The sequence below is a fragment of the Phymastichus coffea genome, unplaced genomic scaffold (assembly GCF_024137745.1).
Source record: "Phymastichus coffea isolate CEN01 unplaced genomic scaffold, Cenicafe_Pcof_1.1 PCOF00002, whole genome shotgun sequence".
In the NCBI taxonomy this organism is placed as follows: Eukaryota; Metazoa; Arthropoda; class Insecta; order Hymenoptera; family Eulophidae; genus Phymastichus; species Phymastichus coffea.
The window spans coordinates 1,923,534-1,949,633 of record NW_026706813.1 but is presented as its reverse complement, the minus strand read 5'-3'; the positions used below and the strand labels follow the sequence as shown (position 1 = coordinate 1,949,633).

Genomic DNA, 26,100 nt, shown 5'->3' with positions numbered 1-26,100 from the left:
AACGGGTAATACCACCCCGAAGGAGCACTCTTGTCCGTTAAAATACATTTTTCAGATTCAAGATAGCTTTTTTTTCATCGAGATATCACTGATTGAGGTTAGTACTTTCGCAATTTTGTAACAACATTAAAATAACCTATATAGCATATGTGAAGCTATAACCCCAAGTTATAAGTGATCAGATTTGACCGAAAAAATGTATACATGGGTTTTAGAGAGTGCTGATCACGAATACGAAGTCAGATGTTAAAAATTTAAAATGGCGGATCCAATATGGTTGACTAAAAACTTTATATTTGATTGGATTTGGACAAAAAAATATATACATGGGTTTTCTGGGTCGCTGGTTACGAATATGAAGGCATATTTTGCTAATTAAAAATGTCGGGTTTAATGAAGTAGGCCAAAAATATTTGATTTTACTGAATTTGAACTAAAAATGAAAAGAGTGTTTCACAATGAGTTTTTATTTTATAAAATCTGACTTCAGTGATTTTTTACATATATAAATAAGTAAAAATGTAAAGAATATTTCCTATGAATCAAATCAAACATTAAATATTTGGTCTGCTATATTGGAGCAGCGATTCGAAAAATCTACGGGTGGCATATAAAGTTACGATCAAATTCACGTACTTATTAAATGACTGCAAGGGTTTATGGATTTTAGATTCAGGGGTCTGAGAATATACACTTGCAAGTAACAGGGTTCAGGGATTATGTTATTTGGGTTCCAGAGGACTGAGAATATATACTCACAGGTTACAGGACTTGAGGAAACTGGGGATTTAGGATTTAGAGTTATAGACTCGCAGGTTAGAAGGCTAGAGGGTTAAAAAAATTTGGGTTTAAGAGTTTGGACTTATGGATTCGCAGGTTACAGGACTAGAGGGTTAAGAAAACTAGAGATAAAGGGTTTGGGGATATAGACTCGCAGGCTCTGGTACACGGGGATCAAGAAAACAGGGGATTAAGGATTGGGGGTTATAGTCTGGTTTCAAGCGTTGTGGTCTAGATGGCTTGGAGATTGGGGGGGAGAGCTCTGTAACCTGTTCGGATGTTCTTATTCTTAAACCGAAATTTCCTTAATATCAAGATCTAAGTTCATATTCGTGGTCAGCAACCTAAAAAAATCCATGCTTAAATGTGGAACTCGATTACTTATAAAATTTTTGGTCCGCCATATCGGACCGCCATTTTGAATCTTCAAAATCTGACTTCAAAGTTGTTATCAGTATTCTCGAAAATCCATACATATATTTTCTCGATCGATACCTACTTATAAACTGGGGTTATAGCCTCACATAAGCTATATAGGCTGTTTTAATGTTGTTAAAAAACTACAAAAGTACTAACCTCAATCACTGATATCTCGATGAAAAAAAAGTCTTGAATCTGAAAAATGGATTTTAAAAGACAAGAGTGCTCCTTTCTGGTGGTATTACCCGTTTTTGAAAAAAAATTATTCACGGTATCACATAACCTCGAATATAGCAAAAACCCGTGTTTTTCGTACTTTTAGGTTAAAATATCTCGAAAACCTGACGTATACGAGGTCTGTCCGAAAAGTATCGGGTCTACGATTATATCTTCGCGCCATAGTGTTCGAGCGACCTCTACCAGACAGAAACGTTAACAGTAAAGCCTCACGAATCTATTGGTTACTTACTGACACCTGCCGGACGTATAGTTCATACGCAGCGTGTCTTTGTTTACAGTGCCTTTTTCGCGTTCGTTGGATTTTGATATTGTCAAAAATTACTGAAAAACAAGATCAACGAATTTGCATCAAATTTTGATTTCAACTCGGAAAAACGAGTTCGGAAACTATTGAAATGATGCAAAAGTCCTTCGGAAGCGAGTGAATGAGCAAAACACGAATAAAAGAGTGGTATAAACGGTTCAAAGATGGACGCACTTCTGTCGATAGTGATTCTCGTTCCGGCCGATCTTTGACGACAAAAACCGCAGATAATATTGAGCAGGTGCGACTTGCAATCGAACAAGATCGTCGTCTGACTGTGCGAGAACTAGAAGAAGACCTTGGGATATTAAAAACTATCATTTCAGAAATTTTAACCGAAAATTTAGGAATGAAACGCGTCAGTGCGAAATTCATCCCAAAATTGCTCACAGCAGAGCAGAACATTCGCTTAGAAATCGCTCTGGACAATCTGGAAATGGTCAATAATGATGATAATGTGCTTAGAAAAGTTATTACAGGTGATGAGTCATGGGTTTATGCTTATGATCCTGAAACAAAACAACAATGTTCACAGTGGAAGCATTCTGAATCGCCAAGACCAAAAAAGCACATCCAAGTCGGAGCAATGTTAAGTCAATGTTGATTGTTTTTTTCGATTATGAAGGTGTTATAGATCACGAATATGCACCAACAGGTCAGACAATCAATAAAGAATACTACGTTCAAATTTTGAAACGTTTGCGTGATGCAGTAAGAAGAAAACGGCCGCACTTTTGGGAAAATGGTGACTGGCTTCTCCATCACGATAATGCGCCAGCGCGTGCATCCCATCTTGTGCAGCAGTTTTTGAGCAAACACAATATCTCATTGCTTCGACAACCTCCATACAGTCTCAACATAGCCCTTGTAACTTGTTTTGAAAAGTGGAAACATCGATGGAACCGTGTTATTCAATCAAGTGGGGATTACTTTGAAGGATGCCACCCACCAGATGATAAAGAATAACGCTAGCACGAAAATATAAAGGTAGGCCCGATACTTTCCGGACAGACCTCGTAGAGTTAATTCTAAGGTCAGATTCGGATTCAGTGCACCAAAATCCTTCGAGCACAGAAAGTCATGTTCCTAGGTGAGGTTATTCGTTAAATTTTGTCGGCCTGTGTAATTGTTGTTTTCATGATTGTCTTTTTAGAATAGTTAAAAATATAAAATGATAGGGAGACAATGTCATTTTGCGGTATTCATAATTACTATTTTGAAGAGTACTCTGACTATAAAGCCGAAGGTACCAATTATTATTGGATTTCTTACTCTTCTTACCTTAAATTATTTATTATCAATGTCTAACATTAAAGGCAGATAGAGTATAAATATTTATAAATTCATATTTATTATGAAATACTTTGTAAAATAGGTAATATGAAAAGATATTTTCTATAATTACCTTGGGACCTCTAAATCCTGGTTTACATTTACATTCCCCATTTATGTGATCACAGCTTGCACCGTTATAACAATCACATACTTTTTTACAACCGTTACCCCAAAAACCATTGAGACATCTATTAGCACATACAGAACCCTGTTGAATACGTAATTATTGTCAAATTATTGGTTTAGAAGAATTACAAATAATTATTTTTAGAAATTTTCCTCACCATCCATCCCGCCGGACAATCACATTTCCCATTTATTGGATTACACGATCCTTCATTTTGACAATTACATTCTGATATACAATAATCTCCGTGTTTACCAACAGGACATGATTCTTCACATCTAGAAAAGAAAATTTATACTGTTGTATATGGCATACAGTAAAATCTGAATAAATTGAACACGTTTAAAGCACGGTTATAAAATCAGTGTTCTTCGGATTTGATGTCTAGGCTCTTAATTTTCTATTCAGACCTATTAACAATTACCTCAATTTTTTGAAAATTAGAATTTAAAATTATCTTAATAATTCATTGAAAATGTTTTATAATAATTTTAAGGGAATACTACGATTGACGCAATGTGCTTATTTCTACTTATGAGCGGTATTTATAAACGATAATGCACAACGTCCACGAAACAAGCAAACAGCGCATATCTGTTAACTACTCGGAGAGATTGTCGACACCACTGCACGATAACCCTCAACCGAACGACATATGCAGGATCTAGAAAAACTGTACGATTACATATACAATATTGCTTCTAAATAATAAAGTATCAATAGAAATTTGTTAGTAAAGAAATCAATTATCCATTGTATAAGATCTCGAATAATGATGGTAAAGTGTGTAGTCGGGCTTGATCGTGTCGAGGTGTGAGCATAAATACACGGTTAGGATCTGTAAGCAAGGAAACACTGCTTGCATAAACTTTGTCGGATTGTCGAAACAAAGACTTGTATAAGAGAAGGATACTGATGACGGTTAAAAAAATGATCGACAATTGTACCTATGCATCGGGTAAATTCTTGACAAGAACGTTGAACGATAGCTTAATTAAGAAGTTGAATCAGTTGATTCAGTTGACTCTCCAAGAAAATAAAATAAAAATTCAAAATAATTTGAAAATTAATAAATGCGAATCGAAATTGCAAAGTATCTCGCTCTTCTGATTACACTTATATTTGTTGGCGATCGAATGACCATATTACTAAATTACCTCAATACAGTTAGGGACGTGATTTTGAAAACTTCATAAGGTGACAAAGATATATCAAATAATAACAAAAAAAATAAGATTATTCTCAAATATAAATGTATGAATCTCTATCATAGAAATTAACCGAAGTTACTTGTTAGAATTTCTACACGATAGTGCGACGTCTGAATAAGTGGTAACCAACGCTACCAAAGATGTAAGCATGATAGCTTAGTAGAATGTCTAAATTAGTTTTTCAATCAAAGAGAGGGAAGGATGAAAGTCTTAGATTCACTTTTTTCTCAAAAGGGACTTCAACCTCAAGAGTTGAGATACTGCGACCTTTCGTAATGAGACGAAACAGCATAGCATAAATTACTTTAATAAAGGATATTCCTCAGGAATTAAGCTAAGTTTAATTCCATATTCCGATGGCTACCCGCGCTGCAGGGAATTTGGTGAAAAGGTCCGTTTTACGCTGTTTTCGCCAATTACGCAAACTTAAAATTACAATTTTATAAATTGTTATAGATATGATAGTTTAAAATTTGTTCTTTTAAAAAAGTTTTTGGTACATGCTATGAATTTAAATAACTTATTTTGAAAACTCTAGAGAAACTTAATTTGAAAAATCTATAGAATTATTCATAGACTTTACAATATTGCAGCAATTATATAATAAAAGTTCTCGTTGAGTATGTATTAAGTTTTGCAACGATTACCGAAAATCGTCAGACTCGCGCGAGGTTAATGAGCGGCTAAACGAGAGGAGCCGCGTTCGGTTCGCGAGAGAGAGAGAGCGCGTAGGGGCAATGACCGGGAGGGGAGGCTCCGACCGGCAGTATGACTGTGCCACTCAGTCCGCCTGTATCGTGCAGCTAACCTGTTTTCCGAGCCCTTTTACGTTTTCGTGTGGTGGTGCGAACTTAGAGGTGCGAACTTTGGTGCGGAGTGCTGGGTGCAGTAGCAGCAGCAATAGCAGCAGAAGCAACAGCAACAGCAGCAGTAGAAACAGCAATAACAGCAGCGGCAACAGCAACAGCAGCAACAGTATTCGCGGCGGTGCAGCGAGCAGCGAAGCGGCGTTCCAGCGATTTGTTGTTCGGATACGGTTGGCCACCGTATCCTCATCGTTCTCGCGGTAGGTGCACCTTCCCCTTTTTTACCGTTGTAATTGGCGTGCGATCCCGCGCAGCGTGCGCGAGGTAATTAATTGTTGCGCGCGAGCGATTAGTTCGCGGTAGTCGCGGTTTTCTCTCTCTCTGAATCTGCGTGTGTTGTCATTCGCGCAAGCGTGCGTAAGTCTCTTGGCCAAACCCTCGTGTATCTCAGTTGCATAAATAAAGTGCATATTAATCGTCACCTTCAAATCACATAGTCGTTATTTAGTCTTTCCTTTGTCCGGAGGTCGCGTCAGTATTTGTTTACGTTTGATTCGAATTCGCCGGTAGCGTAGCACGAATCACGAAAATATCGATAGGCGGGAATCTTCAACTTGGGTTCCAGCGGCGGCCGCACGAGCGCTACTAGCAAGGGTGACAGCGCCGCCAAGCGGCGAGTTGGGGGAACCCAACTCGGAATAGTAAGGAGACTCTGCGCAGGCGCACTCCGAGACAAGGTAGGTTGCTGTGCTTTGAGCACAGAGATAACAAGGCGTCGTCTAGTCGTAAATAAAGGTACGTTTACAGGATTACCGACTAAACGGCAGCCTGTTACAGTTTGTACAAATGGCGTTTTACGTTTTTGAATCTTGAAACGCTGGATGCTATACAGGGTGTCCCATTTTTAAGGAACCACCCCGAAATTTTATACGGTTGGCGTTCTACAAAAAAATTGTTCAGATAAAAGTTATTTGGGACAATGAGGAACACCTTTTCCAGAAATCAGATTTGATTTTGAGATTTATTTTCAAGGTCATTTATTTGAAGGTCAAAGTCATTTTTTGAATAGGTACCTATAATTTTGATCTCGGATTCGGAAAGAGCGAAAAATTCTACGTTCACATAAGGTATTATGTGTGGGGTGCGGTTATCCCCCCTCCCGCATAAGGTCACGTAGGGGTCAAATTTATTATTTTCTTCATCTATGCACAGAGATGATCGGGCAAGGGTAAGATCAATTTTAATAACCCAATAACTTGCTGGTAATATCTTGCCCCCCCCCCCCCCATCCAACCCAATAACGCGACGGTAATATCTTGCTGCAGCACGATATCGGCCTTTACCGTCAAAATTATCCAGGGAGGCTTCGGTACCCAAGCCACGTGAGAATCCGAATCATTGAACGAAGAGAGAGACGTCGACCACGAATACGCCCCGAGAGATAACAGAATGTCAACAATTAGGCAGTTTACATGGCGTCGAAGCTAAAAAATAGAAAATAAGCTTTCGTTCATTAAATGAAATAAACTTTTACGTAACCTTCAATAAATCTAGAATGAATCCTTGAATAAAGCTTTGATAAATGGATAAAAAATGGAAAATAAATTTTCTTTATTATTAATAAGTTTGCCTAACTTGGCTGGCTACCAAGTCGGCTACTCAAACCACCTTATTTTTTTATTTCGGATTTGGAACGAAAGTTAAATTGATCACTCCCACATTGTCTTAATCCATTAAGGCCCTTGCCAAACCTGGGTAAGATAGCGCCAAACTAACTATGCCAATCGTAGGTAAATCGAAAAAAAATATCCGTGTTTTTTCTTTTGCCATTTACAATTATTTATCAAAAGTTATTTAAACAAATTATCGAAAGGTAATAATTTGAAGTCTGAAAAAAAAACGTTACATACGTTTCTTTCATATTTTTTCCCGTAGAATCAATTTTTGAAAATAATTTTGTAGGAAAAAAAATTATTTTTATTCTCTTTTCTGGTGTGATTCCGGACCAGCCTACAGAGTTTCAACTAAATCGGTGAATAACACTTCTTTAGTATTATTTATGAAAGAGGTGATTCGTGAACAGTCCTTCTCAGGATAGTTCACGTGGAAATTTCTTAGTATCTAGCGAATCAAAGGGATAAATATGCCAGATTATTCGAGAAACGAAATTGTTGACATTCTGTTATTTCTCGGGGCATGTCAAGGCCGATATCGTACTGCACCAAGATATTACCGTCAAAATTACCCAGGGAGGCTCCGGTACCCAAACCACGTGAGAATCCGAAACATTGAACGAAGAGAGAGACGTTGACCACGAATACGCAGAAATCGTCGTCGCATTATCAGACAGAACAACTATGATCCACGAATTCTCGTTGTTTTGGCAATGGTTGATTTGGATCATCATATCTCTTTGCGAGAAAGTCAAAGACGTACTGGAATCCCAAGAACAACAGCCGGTAGAATTTTGCGGCTTCATAGATTTCATCCGTGTCACATAACTTTGACTCAAGCTTTGATGCCAGATGATCTCCGTCGCAGACTCAAATTCTATAATTGGGCACAAGTAAGGATTCGTGAAGATCGTGAATTTTTCAGATATGTAATGTTTTCGGACGAAGCTACATTTCATAGTAATAGGCAACTCAATCGCCATAATAGTCATTATTGGTCTATCCAGAACCCTCAATGGGTACGTCATGTTGATAATCAGCATAGATGGAGCTTCGTAGTTTGGTGCGGTATAATAAATGGTTATCTGATAGGACCTTATTTTTTCGATGGGAATGTTAACGGCGCAGCATATCTTAATCTCCCGCAGAATGAATTACTAGAATTATTTGAAGATGTGGATTATTATTATTATTATTATTATTGTTTCCCCGGTGGGATAGGAGGGGGGGTTGACCGCACCCCACACATAATACCTTACCTGAACGTAGAATTTCCCGATCTTTCCGAATTCATGATAAAAAATAGGGGTTTTTATTAAAAAAATTACTTGGTTATTTGGTTATTGGGGTTATTAGGGTTGGTTTTTTGGGTTATTGGGTTATTTGAGTTTTTGGGTTATTAAAATTAACCTTACCCTTGCCCGATCATCTCTGTGCATAGATGAAGACAATAATAAATTTGACCCCTACATGACCTTTGCGGGAGGGGTGATAACCGCACTCCACACATAATATCTTATCTAAACGTAGAATTTTTCGCTCTTTCCGAATCCGAGATCAAAATTATAGGTACCTATTCAAAAAATGACTTTGATCTTCCAATGACCTTGAAAATAAATCTCAAAATCAAATCTGATTTCTGGAAAAGGTGTTCCTCATTGTCCCAAATAACTTTTGTCTGAACAATTTTTTTGTAGAACGCCAACAGTAGAAAATTTCGGGGTGGTTCCTTTAAAATGGGCCACCCTGTATAGTATCCAGGGTTTCAAGATTCAAAAACGTAAAACGCCATTTTTACAAACTTAATACATACTCAATAAGGACTTAAATTATATAATTGCTGCAATATTGTAAAGTCTATAAATAATTATATAGATTTTTTTAAATAAGTTTCTCTAGATTTTTCAAAATAAGTTATTTAAAACAACTTTTGTCTGAAAAATTTTTTTGTAAAACACCAGCCGTAGAAAATTTCGGGGTGGTTCCTTTAAAATGGGACACCATGTATATATTATCTAGTAATTACATTCCATAAGTTGTAACGGGTGGATCGGCTTCTCAAAAATTAGCTGTTAACCATCGCTAATCGCTTTCTTAATGCGGAGCTCTGCTCAAGATCGCGTGCCGATACTTGCGAGACATTGTATTTCAATATGCTAATATGTTTGTTTTCTCAGCCACCTCGAAATATAAGAGTAAGCGACACAAACGAAAGCTGGACTTGCTACCAACCTCTTGACGACAACACTGATCAAGGTTAGGGGCCGTCCATAAATCTCGTGATGACTGCGAGGGGGGGGGAGTATTTCATAAAAATATCCTGGTCGATCACATGAGGGGGAGGGGGGATTAGCAAACTAATCCCGTGATATTTCACATTTATTATATTTTTGCTTTACACATTTAGATAAAAGAATTTTACAGCGTTACAGCATCAGATCTCTGTTTACTAAAAATAAATACTGAAAACTATACTGCATTACTTAACAATGAGTATTTTTTAAATAATTTTACATAATAAGCTCAACTACATGCTTTTTTTATGTACTAATGTAAGAAAAAAAGTCATTCAGATAGATGGAAATAGTGAAAAAAAAATTTTTCGACTGGGTGCCCCCGTTAATAGACCAAAATTACAGAAATACAATATGTACCTTGTATATTTAAAATACATTAAAAGTATACATATTGTCCCACGAATTCGCGGTTCAAATTTTTTCCGGGAAAGCGTCTGCATACGTAAATAAAGACATGGTATACTAGGCTGTCCACCGCGAGCCGAGTTCCGTGCAGGCTCAATTAACTTGTAGTGCACGCAGGCTATCGACGTTCAACTCTTCATATCAGTTGTCATCATGTAGTCTGTTAGTCAGCACGCTTGAATAGTCGAATTTTCGTAAAAATGTCAACTAGAATTTTATTTTAGTTCTTCCGTATATTTTTGCACTCTCCTTTCACTGTGTTTTAATATACTGTGAATACTTGAAAACTATATCAGTGTGATTCTGTGTTTAAATAAAAAATTACGATTTTACTATAAAAAGCATCATTATAATAGCGTCTAACAAGACGCCTAATCTTTCAATATTTTACCAAGAGCTGTTTAATGAATACAAAATTTTGAATTCGACGATATCTACACGTCAAGCTCAACAAGAATTTGTAGATATTTGGAATGAAGCAAAATTACGACACAAAACTAAACAAGAGATGTTTGATTTTGGTTCCAATCTGCTAAAAAAATATCGTGGTCAAGGAAATCTGAAAGAAGCTAAAAATATAAGCTATTATTTTTCTTCAAAACGCCCATTACAGCAAGTAAGTGCTTAATTTTAAATTATTCTCGCAGTTATACTTATGAAAACGAATATGCTGATTTATAAATGAGATGTGTGTCATGCGAATAAATATGCTATCAAGAAGTTAAAAATTATATTATATGTAAAAAACGTAAATGAATTTTATATATTTAAATTTAATTTCCGAGAAAAACAATATAATTTTCTATCAGTGCTGGTCAATTTATTAATCATTAGAAGTGTCCAATTTAAACTAACGTGTTCTTTATTTGATTATCAAATTTATAGTACGTTGAATGTTTCAGAGTACAGATGCTAGTTTACATTCAACAAATCAAACTAAAAATCCACCCATCTTGTTGGACACGCCTAATGCAAGTTTTGTATCAGAAGCTTTGATAAATAATGAAAATGTCTTGGAAAATTTGAATAGAACTGAAAGCACAATTGATCATGGAGATGAAAATCGATCATCAGGTATTTTATAAGTAATTTCTTTACATCAAAATGAACTTTTTCTTATAAAAATATTCATATTTAATTGCATAAAATAAAATGAACTACATTTTTCAAAATAAATTTTATGATTTTCTTTATTACTATCAATTTTGATAGATAAACATTTAGAAATTGTTTATTACGAACGTATTTCGATTATTTTTTCAATACAATTTTTTAACAAACCGTGCGCGAAGACGCGACTTTACGCACGCTCGGAAAATGAGACGCGCTTAAAGTCATGCATCGCGCTTGTATTGTGTCAAAAATCATAATATACGACGCATGTGCGAGAAAGAGATGCCCGTTCCTCTTTGCTCGAAAACATCACACGAGACGGACATCTGCTTATTCACGCAGTATCGTAAATGTACTATTTTTTCACTGTATTATTATTTTTATCATAGTTTCTTTCGTAATAATTTAAATGTATTTAATTTTGTTATTTATAGAGAAAAACCTAACTGATGGCAAAAGTGATACTGTAAATATATCAAGTACATTGAAACGCAAATATTCAACACCTGCTCAAGATAACATAAAAGATGAAATTGGAGTTTTAGAAAAAGAAATAAATCTGTTAAATCTTATGAGAGATTCTTTGAATTCTGATGGCAACGAAAAAGCTAAAATTAAAACTCTACAGTCAAAGATTGAATCATTGAAGAAAAAATTAAAAGCAATGGAATTACATACTATAAGCAATAAAAAATATAGAGAATCTATCAAAGAAAAAATTAAAGGTAAATCATCAACTGATTCTTCTCAAACTATCGAAAAAAGCAATTTACCGGGTCGACCACGATTAGAAACTAATCAACCTGAACTATTAAAAACGATTGCCGATGTGGCTATGTTTGGAGCTTCTGCAGAAGAGCGCAGACGTGAAATTGTTCGTAGCTGCCACTCTCTTGACGATTTACACGACCGACTGAAAGAGCTAGGTTATGACTTGTCGAGAAGCGCTCTTTATCTTCGTTTGTTGCCAAAGAGATCTAATTCCATTGAAGGAAAAAGACACGTTGTTACAATTCCTGTAAAATTAAGTCGACCTGAAGCTGACTACCATAAGCCTCATGCTGATCAGCATTTCTGTAAAGCCAGTATTCGAAATCTCGAAACAGTTGCATCTATTTTGGGACCATCTCAAGTCGGCTTTGTATCTCAAGATGATAAGGCACGCGTACCAATAGGTGTCACAGCTGCTAATAAGCAGGCTCCCCTTTTGATGCACGTTGAATACCGTATCTCTTTACCGGATCATGATTTCGTCGTAGCTAAGCAACATAAATTGATTCCTAGTGTATATGCAGGTTGTATTATAAAATAAAATAATATGGGTAAACCAACAGCGGTCACTTACTCTGGGCCAACATATATTTCAATCAGAAGTGATAAGCACCCATCGTCAAATGCATCTACGCATGCACAAGATTTTAAAAAATTAATCATATTAGACGAATTCAAAGAAATATTTTGGGACGAGCTTGGTAATAACAAACCTATTGTTATGATTTCTTCTGACGGCGGTCCAGATGAAAATCCACGATTTCCAAGAGTAATAAACAATGCAGTAAATCATTTTATTGAATACAAATTCGATGCATTTATTATTTTTACAAATGCGCCAGGCCGAAGTGCCTTCAATAGAGTAGAAAGGAGAATAGCTCCCTTGAGTAAGGAATTAGCTGTAGTGATTTTACCACATGATAGATTTGGAAGTCATCTTGATACTCAAGGTCGAACAGTAGATGTCGATTTAGAGAAAAAAAATTTTTCTAATGTTGGGCATATTTTAGCTGAATTATGGAATAATATGGTAATTGATAACCACAACGTTTTTGCTGAATATATTGAACCAAATCCCGAAATCGAAAAACACGTACCAGCAACTCCTTCGCCAGAATGGTATTATGCACATGTTCGGGAAAGCCAGTACATGGTTCAGGTATGAAATAACGATTGAAGCGAAACATTACACGATAGATTTAAAAATTTATTTAACGTTTAATTCATTTAAATTATTTATACGTGCAAAGTTTAATTAAAAATGCTTATTTTTAACGTTTCGTTATTAATTTTTTTAGTACATTCAAAAATTGTATAACTATAAATTTAGTTAATATTTTAAATGAAACTCGAATCAAATATATTGTATTAAAAGTTATAAATACTTATTTTCATTAATAATTTTATTTGCAGATTGTCAAATGTACAGATCAAACTTGCTGTTCTAAGATGCGAAGCTCTTGGTTAAATGTAGTCCCTAGGAGATTTTTACGGGCGCCTATACCGATTGATCAGAATAAAGAAGGTTTGAAAGTACCAAACCAGCAAGAACACGATGGTAAAACGTTTGCCGAATTTTTATTAATGAATAGCCTTCATATGGAATCTTTGAAAAATATTGAAAAATTGCCATATGATTACTATTGTCCAACGGTAAAGCCAGATATTGCAGAGAGAACATGTAAACATTGTGGAGTTTACTTTTGTTCTAAAAAAGCGGTTAAGGTACATCAACGCATTCACACTACGAAAAAATCAAATCAAAGTGAGCCTTCCGTTAATGAAGAAAGTAACGATATAACATGTGACCTTGAAGACACTTTCGGAAACAGATGTACAGATGAATGCGTTGCACCATTAGTTATAATTGAAAATAACATGCAATCTTCATGGGTTGAAGATAAGCAATAAAAAAAGTAAAATGAATTGATTTTATTTATTTAGTATGTGTTGTGACGGTAAACGTCAAATTAGCGCTGATTATTTAACTTAATTGCTGTCTGTGAGGGCAGCACCTCCCGGGGGGACGAAATAGGTAACGAAGGAATTCGGCACGCGAGCAGACGGAACGCGCGCGACAGAATTTGAACCAGTGAAGCCTAGACCATCCTAGTGTCCGTCCGCTTTCGCTACCGCAATCGTCAATTCGCGTGCCCTTGACATCTACACGCTTCGAAAAATAGCAGTAATTGGTGATCCAGGATTGCAGCCGCCAAGGAGCTATCCAGCTACGAGCCAGAGGCCAGAACGAGAGAGAGAGAGAGTGTGTGAGGTTTCGCCATCGAGGGCGAAACCAGTGTGTGCGCGCATTCGCGACCCGCGAACAAAACAATACCAAAACTGTTCCGTGCTGTGCGACTTGTCGTGGTTTTCTCCGATCGCCTGCAAATAGAAGGTAAGCTGGCCAGCTTAATTTCGCGATCGCGATTATACGAATAATGATTTAATTCTAACATTCGATGCGTGCATGTAACGTCAGCTCTATTAACAAAGAGCAGCGAGCGTACCGGCAAAGCGTGTTGTCGACGAGCGAGCGTGCATGTAAACAAACGCGCGGGCCGACCTTTTGTGAATTTTGAGGGATAATAAAAGATCCAATTTACATTACTAACAAGTGTTTTCATTGATTCTCTCATCTCACATAGCTTCGACTCAATTTAGTATAGGTTAATAACGATTATTGGTTGACTGACGCATACTTTCTCGTGCTCTCCCGGATAAGTAGTGAGCATTGACGATTCACGCGTGTCCTTTTAATATAGTCGCGCGAATATAATAATTAAACGGTTTTACCCCGTTACAGTGTATATAAAGCAATAATAAATGTATTAAACATTATTATCATTAATAAATAGAAAAGTTTATGAAGTTACGTATTATTCTTTTAATATTCATGAAACATGAAATATCACGTGATATTTAAGGTACGGGGGGGGGGTGACAGAAAAAATCCTGCTCAATGAGAGGGTAGAGGGTTAAAAAATGCTTTAAAACCTATCACGAGATTTATGGACGGCCCCTTACTGCTAGTCTCACATCAACCAAACACAGAGACACTCACACTCTCATCTGCTCGCCATCATCCACTTAAACTTATTTAAATGAGGAAGAAGAGTGGCAATGGGAGCCGGAAAATCTGCGAGGAATCGAAGAGAGAGTTTCCAACAACGACCGCGAGCGGACGTCTTTTCTATTCGCGATGCAAATGTGCATTGTAATTAACGTTGCTTTACCATTTATCAAATTACGCTCGTCTAGCTAATACTCTTCTGTGCGCTGCCTTATTAATTTCCGCTACTTTGTCTGTTTTTGTACATAAGTTGTAAGAATTGTGGCAAGAAATGCTCATCCTCTTCTGTGACGTTCACTTATCACCTGACGGATAGAATTTATGATCGATCTGATCTATTCAGCCCAGCTCGGATATTATTCATTTGGAAAACAACACTAACTTCTCTGTTTTTCAAGGTATGAATGAGCACTTCATTAGGTATAAGTCGGCAAGCATTGGAGATAACCACTCTTTTTTTCTTTTCAAGCAGTGGAAGAATTTTCATCATGAAGTCTTTAACTTGGACTGTTTTAATTAACAGATTTACAACAAGAGAGTTGTTACTTATATTACAGTACACATGCGAATACTAAATATTTTCGAGGTGTACTTGATGTGAGAGGCTTCAACGAGAACTTCAATGCCGTCAGTATCATCTACTATTGCGTAACCGTCAACAAAGTCTATAACTATGGCTTGATCTTTGGCATTTGGGTAAGATAAAGAAACTTGGGATTTGTCACTATTGAAGGTTTCTTGGCAGTAAAGCGTACCATCTAAGGTGCCCTATTTCGTTTTTTAAGACTGCAACCATAGTAAAGTTTAATTTACATCTGATAGCATAATAAGAACATTATAACGTTCTTACTATTTTATCAAAATATTATCCCATTAAAATCCAAGCTGAATCTAGCCGAGATAGCTTCACACTAAGTATTTCATACATAGTGTAGTTAAAAAAACTACACGTGTTTTTTCTTTTGACATTTGCTATTGTTTATAAAAAGGTATTTAAACATATGGCAAAAAATTTATTTATTTCACAAAACTAATAGCGACAATCGATTTTACGGAAAAATTATGACAGAAACCTCTATAACATTCTTTTATTAGATTTTAAACACTATAGACAATTTCAATCCACACAAGTAATGCCAAACTCGTTTGACAATAAGCTGAATCTAGTTGAGTTAGCTTAAAATTAACTATTGCATCCCTGGTGTAACTATAAGAAATGACCCTGTTTTTGTATTTTGAACCCTGGAATAGAAGATTTTTTGGCATTGGCAGTCGAAGTTAATATATGGTTTTTAAGAAGCAGTACTCAAGGATGACCAGTTGTGGATTAGCTCTAAATGAATTTTTTGGGCATCAATGAAGAGGTTATGTAGCCGTGGGTGTCTACTAACAAGTACGATATTACTGACAAGGAAACCCCCCCAACCCGACCTCACCGATTTCAATAATCTTTTGATATGTTATAGTTCATCAAAAAATAAGACATACGTATTTTTTTTTATCGGCGGAAAAACACTTTGAGGGGGTGAAAACAACCCTCAAAGTTCACCCCCAAAAATAGATTTTCCAATGTATCTCAGCATCTAATTGATATTTTACGACCAAACAAATTTCATATCACTTCTCATGTGAAAAGCAAACTAGCACATGCAATTCCGACCACAAGGGATGCAACCCTTATTTTTTTTATTTAAAATACTATCTATTTCATGGCTATTTTTATGAAAAAAATTAAAATAACCCGAAAAAAATTGGAAAAAATATTACCCTACATAAAATACAAAAATAAAGTTAATCTATTCAAGCTTTTTTTCAAACTACCCCCTTAAAGTTGAAAAACCACCCCTAAAAAATTGTTTTCAATACATTACAGGTGGTGTTGATAATTTAGTGTAAAATACGTTAAGCATCATTTATACTGTACAAACACAACTATCTCGTGCAGTTTCGACCACAAGGGTTGCAACCCCTAATTTCTGTCATCGAAATTTTTACCTTCTTTGTACCTATTTTGTAAGAAAAGTTCATAATGAGCTTAAAAAAATTAGAAAAAATATTACCATGGATAGAATAAGAAAAAAAAATTTACTTCTCATTTTTAAAACCACCCCTAATGTTGAAAAACCACCCCCAAAAAATTGTTTCCAATACATTACAGGTCCTGTTGATAATTTACTGTAAAATACGTTGCTCATTACTTATAATGTACAAACACATTTATCTCGTGCAGTTTCGACCACGAGGGTTGCAACCCCTAATTTATGTCATCGAAATTTTTACCTTCTCCATTCCTATTTTTGAAAAAAAGTTCATAATGAGCTTAAAAAAATTGGAAAAAATATTACCGTGGATAGAATAAGAATAAAAAATTTACCTGTTCAAACTTATTTTCAAAACCACCCTCAATGTTGAAAAACCATCCTAAAAAAAGTTTTTGACATATCGTTGCAATCTCTTCTAAATCAAATAAGCTATGATTCCATAGCTATTTTGTTGCTCTCTTTTAAATTTTTTACGTTCTATCGTTTATTAATTCTATCAAAAAATAAATAACGTTTATTATATAAAAAAACAAGTCAAGAATAATATAATATTATAAGTATACCTAGAAGATAAGTATAGTTTCTCGGATGCGCAAAAATTTTAGTATATGAATGATAGTATTATCAGAATTTTATTTACGTCCTACTATCAGCGTCTCTGACGATTGTCTGTTATTTTCATGATTGATAAATATGAGTAAGTAATTCTTCATCAGTAGCCAACACAACTTTCTTGTTGTTGGACGTATTGTATCGACTATTGAACTAACAGCATAATAAATAGTAATAAGAATATAAGATTATAAGTACAAATAATAATAAGATACTATTTCGTTAATTCGTATTTCGTAGTACCTGCTACGTAAGTATAACTATAAAATTATTTTTTATATGCAAATAATTTTACGGCTTTTTAATATTTGTTATTAAAAAAATTGAAATTACACTGATTATGAGGATTTATTAATTAATGATGTTTATAATTATTGTTTACTTATCAATTTGTTTATTTATTTGTTTTTATCCTAATTTGTTTATTTGTTATTCAGTTTATTTCTTATTCCCCAGCGATATCAGGAGAGACCTATATAGAGGAAAAATAAGGAAAAAAAGGGGACGGATGGATGGACAGACGCACGGAGAATTTCGCGCCTTCTGTTTAATATAATAGAAGATATATAATATATATATATATATATTAATAAAACGGGCACTTTGATTGCATTTCGAAACTATAACCGGCATTTTGACTGCATTCTGGAATTTTGAATGCAGCAGTCAAAATTCCTGATTGCAATGCAATCAACATTGATTGCAATGCAATCAACATTGATAGCAGTGCAATCGATATTGATTGCTGTGTTATAACTGTTAATATGAATGCAATCATAATTGATATGATTGTAGTCTTTGGAGTATTATAATTATAAAAGGACATTAGAAGAAATAATTTTCTTACTTGAAATTATTTCATTTTTCAATATTTATTCAAAATTTGAAATTTATAAACTTCGTTAAAATAGTAAAATTATGTAACATACAGAATTATGTCTATTTTATTTTTTACGAAATTAAGAAAAAATAATTCAAATGAATTGTTTAAAAACTTTGAAATATTCTTAAATAATTTCTTGTAATAACAGTTGTCAAATATATATATCTATTATATTGTTATTGCTAATTTTTGTAATTTTATCATAATTATACTTAGTTTTACATCAAAATATAAAAGTGTAATACGAAAACTCTGGCTTTACTTTAAAAAATTATTTTTTTAAATGTCTAGATAGCTATTAAAAATACTTGCCTTGTTTATTTTCTCATCAGATTTAGAAGATTACAATTTGAAAATATTTCTTAAAAAAATATTTTTCTGGAAAATATATTATAATATTCATTTCAACATATACAAAAAAATACAATATCGACTCATATATTTTTCAAGCTAACGCAAAGTTATTTACTGCATTTGTAGAATAATATGTTAATTCAATGTCAGAAAAAAATATTAATTCTATAACTTGTCGGAGACCCCGCTGATGAGGAGTCGTAATAGCGATGCGTCGCTAATAGGAACTACCCAGGTTCCCATCCTAATTGCACTTTCTACTTTCTAATCCATTAGTTTTATTGCTGATCCTAATCCTCACTTTCTATTCCTAACTCCACTTTCTAATCCTGATTTATATCCCAAGGGCCTATAATTCATTTTTAGAAAGTGAAAGCATCACCTCTAATTGTAGAAAGTGCCTGCGTCACTTTCTCCTAATAGACGCCCTCAAACGGGTATATAAGGGCTGCGTTCCCTTAAGCGAGCAGTTCTGATTTTGTACCGAAGACGAGCAGTTCAGTCTGTTGAAATAAAACTATTTACTTAAACTCGTCGATTTACTTCTAACTCATCCGCTCCTCAATCCTACGGCCGCGTCACAAGAATTCCGCGATACGACATTGGTGCTAAGTGTGGGGTGACGCAAGTGGACAACTTCGAAGAAGACGTGAACGTCTTGGCAACAACCTGCTGTACTACCTCTCGCGAGGACTTCGAAGCTCTGCAAGGCGGCGTGGAAGCTGTGAGCAGCTGGCAGAAAAACTGCTGTATATTCTCTCGCGAGAATCACATCGTCGATAATTAAGGCCCAAGGACTTGGAGAGAGTGAGAGAATTAGAGGTGAGTGCGTATATTGGGACACATAAGTAGCACTAAATACAAATAAACAAAAAAAAAAAAATGGAGAAAAAACTCGATGCGCTTACTAAGGCATTCGAAGATCTCATGACGAGAATCAGCAACCGAGTCACGGTTGTTGAGGAGTCTAAATACGCGCTTATGAACGCGAAAGAAAAAGATGAATACGCGCTAAACCTAACTACAAGTTATTCTAAACTAATAGAAGATGCGCGCGGCATCGCATCGAAGCTTGCCGAAGAAGAGAACGTAGAAATAGAACAAACCGAGGCAAAAAGACATCCGGCCTACGACGAACTAGTGCCGGCGTCTTACCGAATATTGACTCCGAAGGACGTCATTACGTGGATAACCGAGTTCGATGGTACGGGTAATGTAAGAGTTTTTATACGCGAAATGGAGGATGCGATGAAGCAAATGAAAGACGGTTTGGATAAAAAATGCGTATTTCAAATGGCAAAAGCCAGCAAATTAAAGATGGGCGCGAAAGACTTAGTAGATTCGCAGGAAACAGACACGTGGAAGGACATGAAGGAATTACTAATCTCCTATTACGCAACAACAGAGACTGAATTAAGCTCATTGAAAGAAGAGCGGAATAGGATCATTCAAGTTGAGCATCGAACGGGGTATGAAAGTGTACACGCGTATGCGCGGAAGTTTTTAGACAAACATCGGCTTGTGATGAAAGCCGCGGGCGTGAATGAGGATCCACGACGTGCAAAGTACGCGCAGGAAATGCAGGAAGAAGAAGGAGTTACGCGCTTCGTCATCGGACTATCGGACGAAATTAATGCGCGAGTCATAACAAAATCACCGAAAACCTTAAAAGAAGCTATCAGCCTCGCGAAGAACGCGGAAAGTGAAATACAGGAGAGGCAATGGCTTCGAAAAACATCACAAACACGCCAAGAGGAAAGAGGTAGGCGCAACGAACCACTACGTGTCAGATTTGAAGGTCGCCCACGCGGAGGTGAAAGCGACGTAAAGAGAGAGCTCAGGAGAGACCCCCGAAGGGAAGAAGGGACGCGGTCGTACGGTACCGTTAATCGTCGAGAAAGGTATGACAACAATCATTACGGGCGAAGGGACAATGTTGACAGAGGCCAACATTTTCATCGAAACGAGGAAAGAAAAAATTTCCAGAGGGATACACCTGCGCGCCCAAATGAAGAACGACGAAATTTTCAGCAGGACTACGATCGAACGCGCCCCCCGTCGGTGAGGTTTCTGGAGGAAAAGGGCACAGAAAATATAACGAACGATCCGTACGAGTATACAACATCGACGGAGGAAACCGACAGATCATCTACTTACGACCCACAGGAGTGCGACGAACCATACAATTATTAGTGGATTCGGGCGCAGAGGCCTCCATAATAAAACATAAGGTTCTCGATTTTGCAACTTGCAAACCACATAAAGATAATACGCGTAAAGTTGTAATGGGTCACAGTACAATAAGTATGTTAGGAACTGCGAAGCTATCTCTATTCAACAAGGACAACGAGTATCTTGTTGCACCCAATGATTTTCCCATAGACGTGGACGGAATATTAGGGTTTGACGTTATGCGAACACACAACGCGGTAAACGACATCGGAAGGAATTCTATCAAATTGAGCGAGATATCTATACCTATCAACGAGACACCGTTAGAGACCGACGCGCGCTCCACAAAAGTTCATTTCGTCAAGACTACTATGTTCAAAAACTCAAAACCAGTCATTGTAGAAGAACAAGGTGTTTCGATTTTAGCAGAAATAAAAAATAATAGAGTACCAGTAGTTATTTCGAACCCTACAAGTGAGGTGAAATTAACCTATAGTAATAAAATTAAAATATACGAGTGTGACGAAGCAAGCCTAAACAAAATAGATAGTAAAGCGCCACGGATTTTTAACACTATTCCTACGACAAGGGAAGTGATCAACCGTGAGCGGTTGCTAAACCAGGCAACACGTCTAGATCACGTACCCTCAGAGGAAAAGGATGAAATCATGAGAGTGCTGTATAAGTTCAGCGATCGATTCTTCCTACCCGGGGACGCGCTACCAGCAGTAAAAGGAGTGACACACGGCATCAAGCTGAACACAGACACTCCAATTTTCACCAAACAGTATAGGTTTCCGCCTTTCCAAAAGGAAATAATCAAGGAACAAACGCGCGAAATGTTAAAGAAGGACATCATCGAGGAATCAGATAGCCCTTATTCAGCTCCTCTGCTAGTGGTCCCTAAGAAGAAGGACGCTGCAGGCCAACAAAAATGGCGAGTTGTTGTTGATTTTCGCAAGATAAATGAGCACACTCAGCAAGATAATTTTCCTCTGCCGCATATTGACGAAATAATCGAAAATATGAACGGAGCTCATTATTTCAGTGCTTTTGACGTGTACTCTGGATTCTACCACATCCTGATGGATCCACAATCAAAAAAATTAACGGCATTTTCCACTCCAGATGGTCACTTCCACTTTAAGAGAATGCCTATGGGTTTGAAGAACGCGCCCGCCACTTTCCAGCGAGCGATGAACTACATACTGCGCGGTTTGATAGGCAGAATCTGCTATGTATTTCTCGACGATATTATCATCTTTGGAAGAACTTTAGATGAACACAACGAAAGGCTAGGGACACTACTACATCGACTAAGGGAGTACGATTTGAAGCTACAGCCCGACAAATGTGAGTATCTACGTCCCGAGTTAGAGTACCTCGGACACGTAATAACAAAAGATGGGGTTAAGCCTAACCCGAACAAGATTCAAGCAGTCAGCGATTACAAGTCGCCTACCAACCCAACTGAAATAAAAAGCTTTCTTGGATTGTCTGGCTATTATCGGAAGTTCATTAAGGACTTCAGCAAAATTGCCAAACCAATGACAGATCTATTGAAGAAAGAGAGCGCATTTGCTTGGACTGAAATACAAGAGAGAAGCTTTCAGTGCTTGAAGGAGGCCCTGATAAAAGAACCTGTTCTAGCGTATCCTGATCACAACAAGATGTTTATCCTCTGTACGGACGCTAGCGGCAAAGGATTAGGTGCCGTACTCTCACAGATGCATGGCAAGTTTGAAAGACCATGCGCTTACGCTTCTAGGACACTGAATGACGCAGAAACGCGTTACAGTACTACAGAACGAGAAATGCTAGGTATAGTATGGGCAGTCAAGCATTTTAGGCATTTCTTATATGGTAAACGCTTCAAGATAATAACAGATCATAAACCTTTAAAATGGTTGATGAGCGTCAAAGACCCTTCATCCCGTTTAATGCGTTGGAGACTAAAGCTGGAGGAGTATGATTACGAGATCGAATACAAGAAAGGATCCGTAATAACTCATGCGGACGCGCTGTCACGGAAAGTATACGCCACACACACGCGCAGCGATGAAAATCAAGATTTTGAAGAATACCTGCATACCTATAGGAGCACCGTATTGCGGCCGATACGTGAAGTAACGCACACTAAGTTGACGACAGTTGTCATAGGAATCGATCACGACATCGTCATTAAAAACGACGATGAGCCATGTGTGGCTTTTAATAAATTAAAAGGTCACATCATTAGCCTCACTGCTCCTACGTGTTACGACTTATCCTTGCTAGATAATAACATTAAGTATATCGTTACCCGGATGTTAAAATACCTATACACCAGATTCAATGTACCTCATGAAGTCGTCCTGAAAACAACTACGACTACTGAGGTAAAATCGGAAGCGGAAAAGCTGGAGATTCTAAAGTTATATCACGGTCCGGAAAATGGTCACTTTGGCATTAATAAAACTTTCGATTCAATTTCGTCAAAGTACTTCTGGGCAAATTGCAGAAAGGATGTTGAGAGCTTTGTGAGGAAATGCAAGGATTGTCAAATAACGAAGCGAGCCCAATTTAACACACAGGCAGATGGTGTGCTGATACATCCTCCAAGATGCTTAGGCGAGAGGATTGCAATCGATCACGTCGGGCCATTACCAGCTTCTATAAACGGAAACCATTATATTCTCAGCATACAGGACCAATTGACTAAGTTCCTAACTCTTGTTCCGGTTAAAACTGTTAGCGGCCGCGAGACTGCCAATGCTTTACTCAACAACTACGTTTATTTATATGGTGCGCCCCAAGAAATAATCATGGATAATGCACCAGGTCTTCAGTCGGAAATTATGAAGATTTTCATCAAGCACCTCAAGATCAAGCCAATAATCATAGCTGCAGGACACCCTGCTTCTAATGGATCTTTAGAAAGAGCGCACGCCACCATAAAGGAGCAAATAAAAATATTGGTTGAAGATCATGTAGATACTTGGGACCGACAGCTGAATAAAATACAGTTCATATTCAACAACATGACGAATAACGGAACCGGCTACGCACCCATGGAAGCTATGTACTTCAGAAAAACCCATCTACAAACACATCTTCCTACTCTTCAACTGAAATCCCAGGACGCAGCTAGATATGTAGATGAATTTCAACGAAATCACCTAGATAAATTAAAAGACATAAGGTCGAATCTGCTTAGAAGCAAGACCCGATACGAACAAGAAGTGTCGCAACGAAGAAAGGGACCGACACCACTATATAAAGCAGGCGATAAAATCTTGGTGAAGAGTTTGAGAAAGACACCTTTATCCAACGTATGGGCAGGCCCATACTTAATCACACATATTAACACCGATACACACACATTAACATATAAGGTTAAGAACATCGAACATAAAAGGCATATTAATGATACAAAGCCTTTTGTGGAATAATTTTGTTTCCTCGGATACTCGTGGTACATCTTGCCAGTAAAGCCCGAGATAATTACCATCACATGTAACACTTTCAGTGACACCACCATATCCATCACACAAGCTTCGATATTGGAGATACACCCTCAATGTAGAGGTACATCACCAGACAGTATTTACTTGCCCAGGAGCCACATGAACGATACGATATCCAAGTCATATAAAATCAATGTGACATTCTCCAATATAGAGTTATCTTTGCTGAATTCAACAGAATTAAAAACGCCAATCTTGCATGGAAGGCACCTAGACTTAGTTACCATACACAATACCGCCCAAAAACTAGACGACCTAGTGGAAAATTTGGACATCATAGTAAAGGATCACAAACATCGTACCTGGATTAACACTGGATACAGCATATTGCAATACGCCGGATACACCTCATTAGGCATTATACTACTGACAATATTCTATAGACTTAATGTATTTAGCTACATCTTTGATCAAATTGTAAAGTTTTGTAAATGGCTCTGTTCGCCATGCACCAATATTTTTATAAATTGTACTTCACCGATAATACAACCAAGCGCTCCGATCTACCCCAACACGGTCTACTACGCCCCTCAACAATTGACGCCAACGATTCGACAAGTTTGCGACCCAGAGAGTCGTAAACTTTTCTGATGGGGGGAGGTGTCGGAGACCCCGCTGATGAGGAGTCGTAATAGCGATGCGTCGCTAATAGGAACTACCCAGGTTCCCATCCTAATTGCACTTTCTACTTTCTAATCCATTAGTTTTATTGCTGATCCTAATCCTCACTTTCTATTCCTAATTCCACTTTCTAATCCTGATTTATATCCCAAGGGCCTATAATTCATTTTTAGAAAGTGAAAGCATCACCTCTAATTGTAGAAAGTGCCTGCGTCACTTTCTCCTAATAGACGCCCTCAAACGGGTATATAAGGGCTGCGTTCCCTTAAGCGAGCAGTTCTGATTTTGTACCGAAGACGAGCAGTTCAGTCTGTTGAAATAAAACTATTTACTTAAACTCGTCGATTTACTTCTAACTCATCCGCTCCTCAATCCTACGGCCGCGTCACAAGAATTCCGCGATACGACAACTCGTATAAAAAATAATACTATTGAATTGCAAATAAGCTTAAAAAATGGTATGATTTTTTCTTTGAGTAGGTTTTTTATTTTAGTTTATAAGCTTCATTAAATTAATTGAATTTTATATATTTATTTGGGCCCTGATATAAGCTTAATTGACAATTATATGTGATAAACCTGATTTCTTATTAAAAATTACAAACATGATTGTTAGAATTTAATTGTTAGTTTTATTTTGATTGAAATAATAAATGATGAAACTATAATGAATACATTAAAACGTACAATTTTCAACTATATTTTATTTGGACATTTATGGTGCCAGAACGTCTTTACAGAAAAAAAACTATCACACTTTTTACACTGTTTCTTAAAATTTATTGAATTATCTTGAAATGATCTTGATGAGACAATTATTCCAGTTAATTTAAAATACACACCATATCCTCTGTTTCTTATTGACGATAAAACATTTCTACGTTCAACATCATTTTTACTATTCAACATTTTTTTAACATCAGTTTCAGTAGAGTGATTATTCTTTAAATGCCTAGGAAATTGATGTACAAAAGAAGCACAATATAAACAAAAAGGTCTTTTCAGTTTTGGAACAGTTTCTAGAAAAAAAATAGTTCATAAATTAGTCTATTTGTCAGTCAAGATACAATAATAGTATGTATTGAGTAAGAATAGTTTACCTGGACGGTTAAGAAGCACTCTAGGTATATTCACATCTTGTATGTGAACCATACCAGTACAGCAAGGGTTATGCCACTGTTTGTAATTTATGTTATCAATAATTCCTTTACGACATTTATCACACCATTGCATGACAAGTATTTTTGAAGAACAATCACCACTATCTAATATCAAGCTAGTTGAAATAGCTTTAACTTCACCTATGCTACTTTTATAGTTATTCAAACAATAAAATCTATATCTGTGTAGAATACTAT

General features: G+C 36.5%; 1 protein-coding gene across 7 annotated transcripts in view; it reads right to left on the bottom strand.

The window, feature by feature from the left end:
* Positions 1–26,100, bottom strand: part of LOC131663255 (protein draper-like) — an 859,806-nt gene that overhangs the window by 486,588 nt on the left and 347,118 nt on the right. For all 7 annotated transcript variants that reach the window (XM_058933564.1, XM_058933569.1, XM_058933555.1 and 4 more), the window contains 2 exons: positions 3,364–3,484; positions 3,150–3,287 (listed from right to left, as the gene is read on the bottom strand). In XM_058933564.1, the coding sequence (XP_058789547.1) occupies positions 3,150–3,287; positions 3,364–3,484 (259 nt within the window). The remainder of the gene's footprint in view (positions 1–3,149; positions 3,288–3,363; positions 3,485–26,100) is intronic.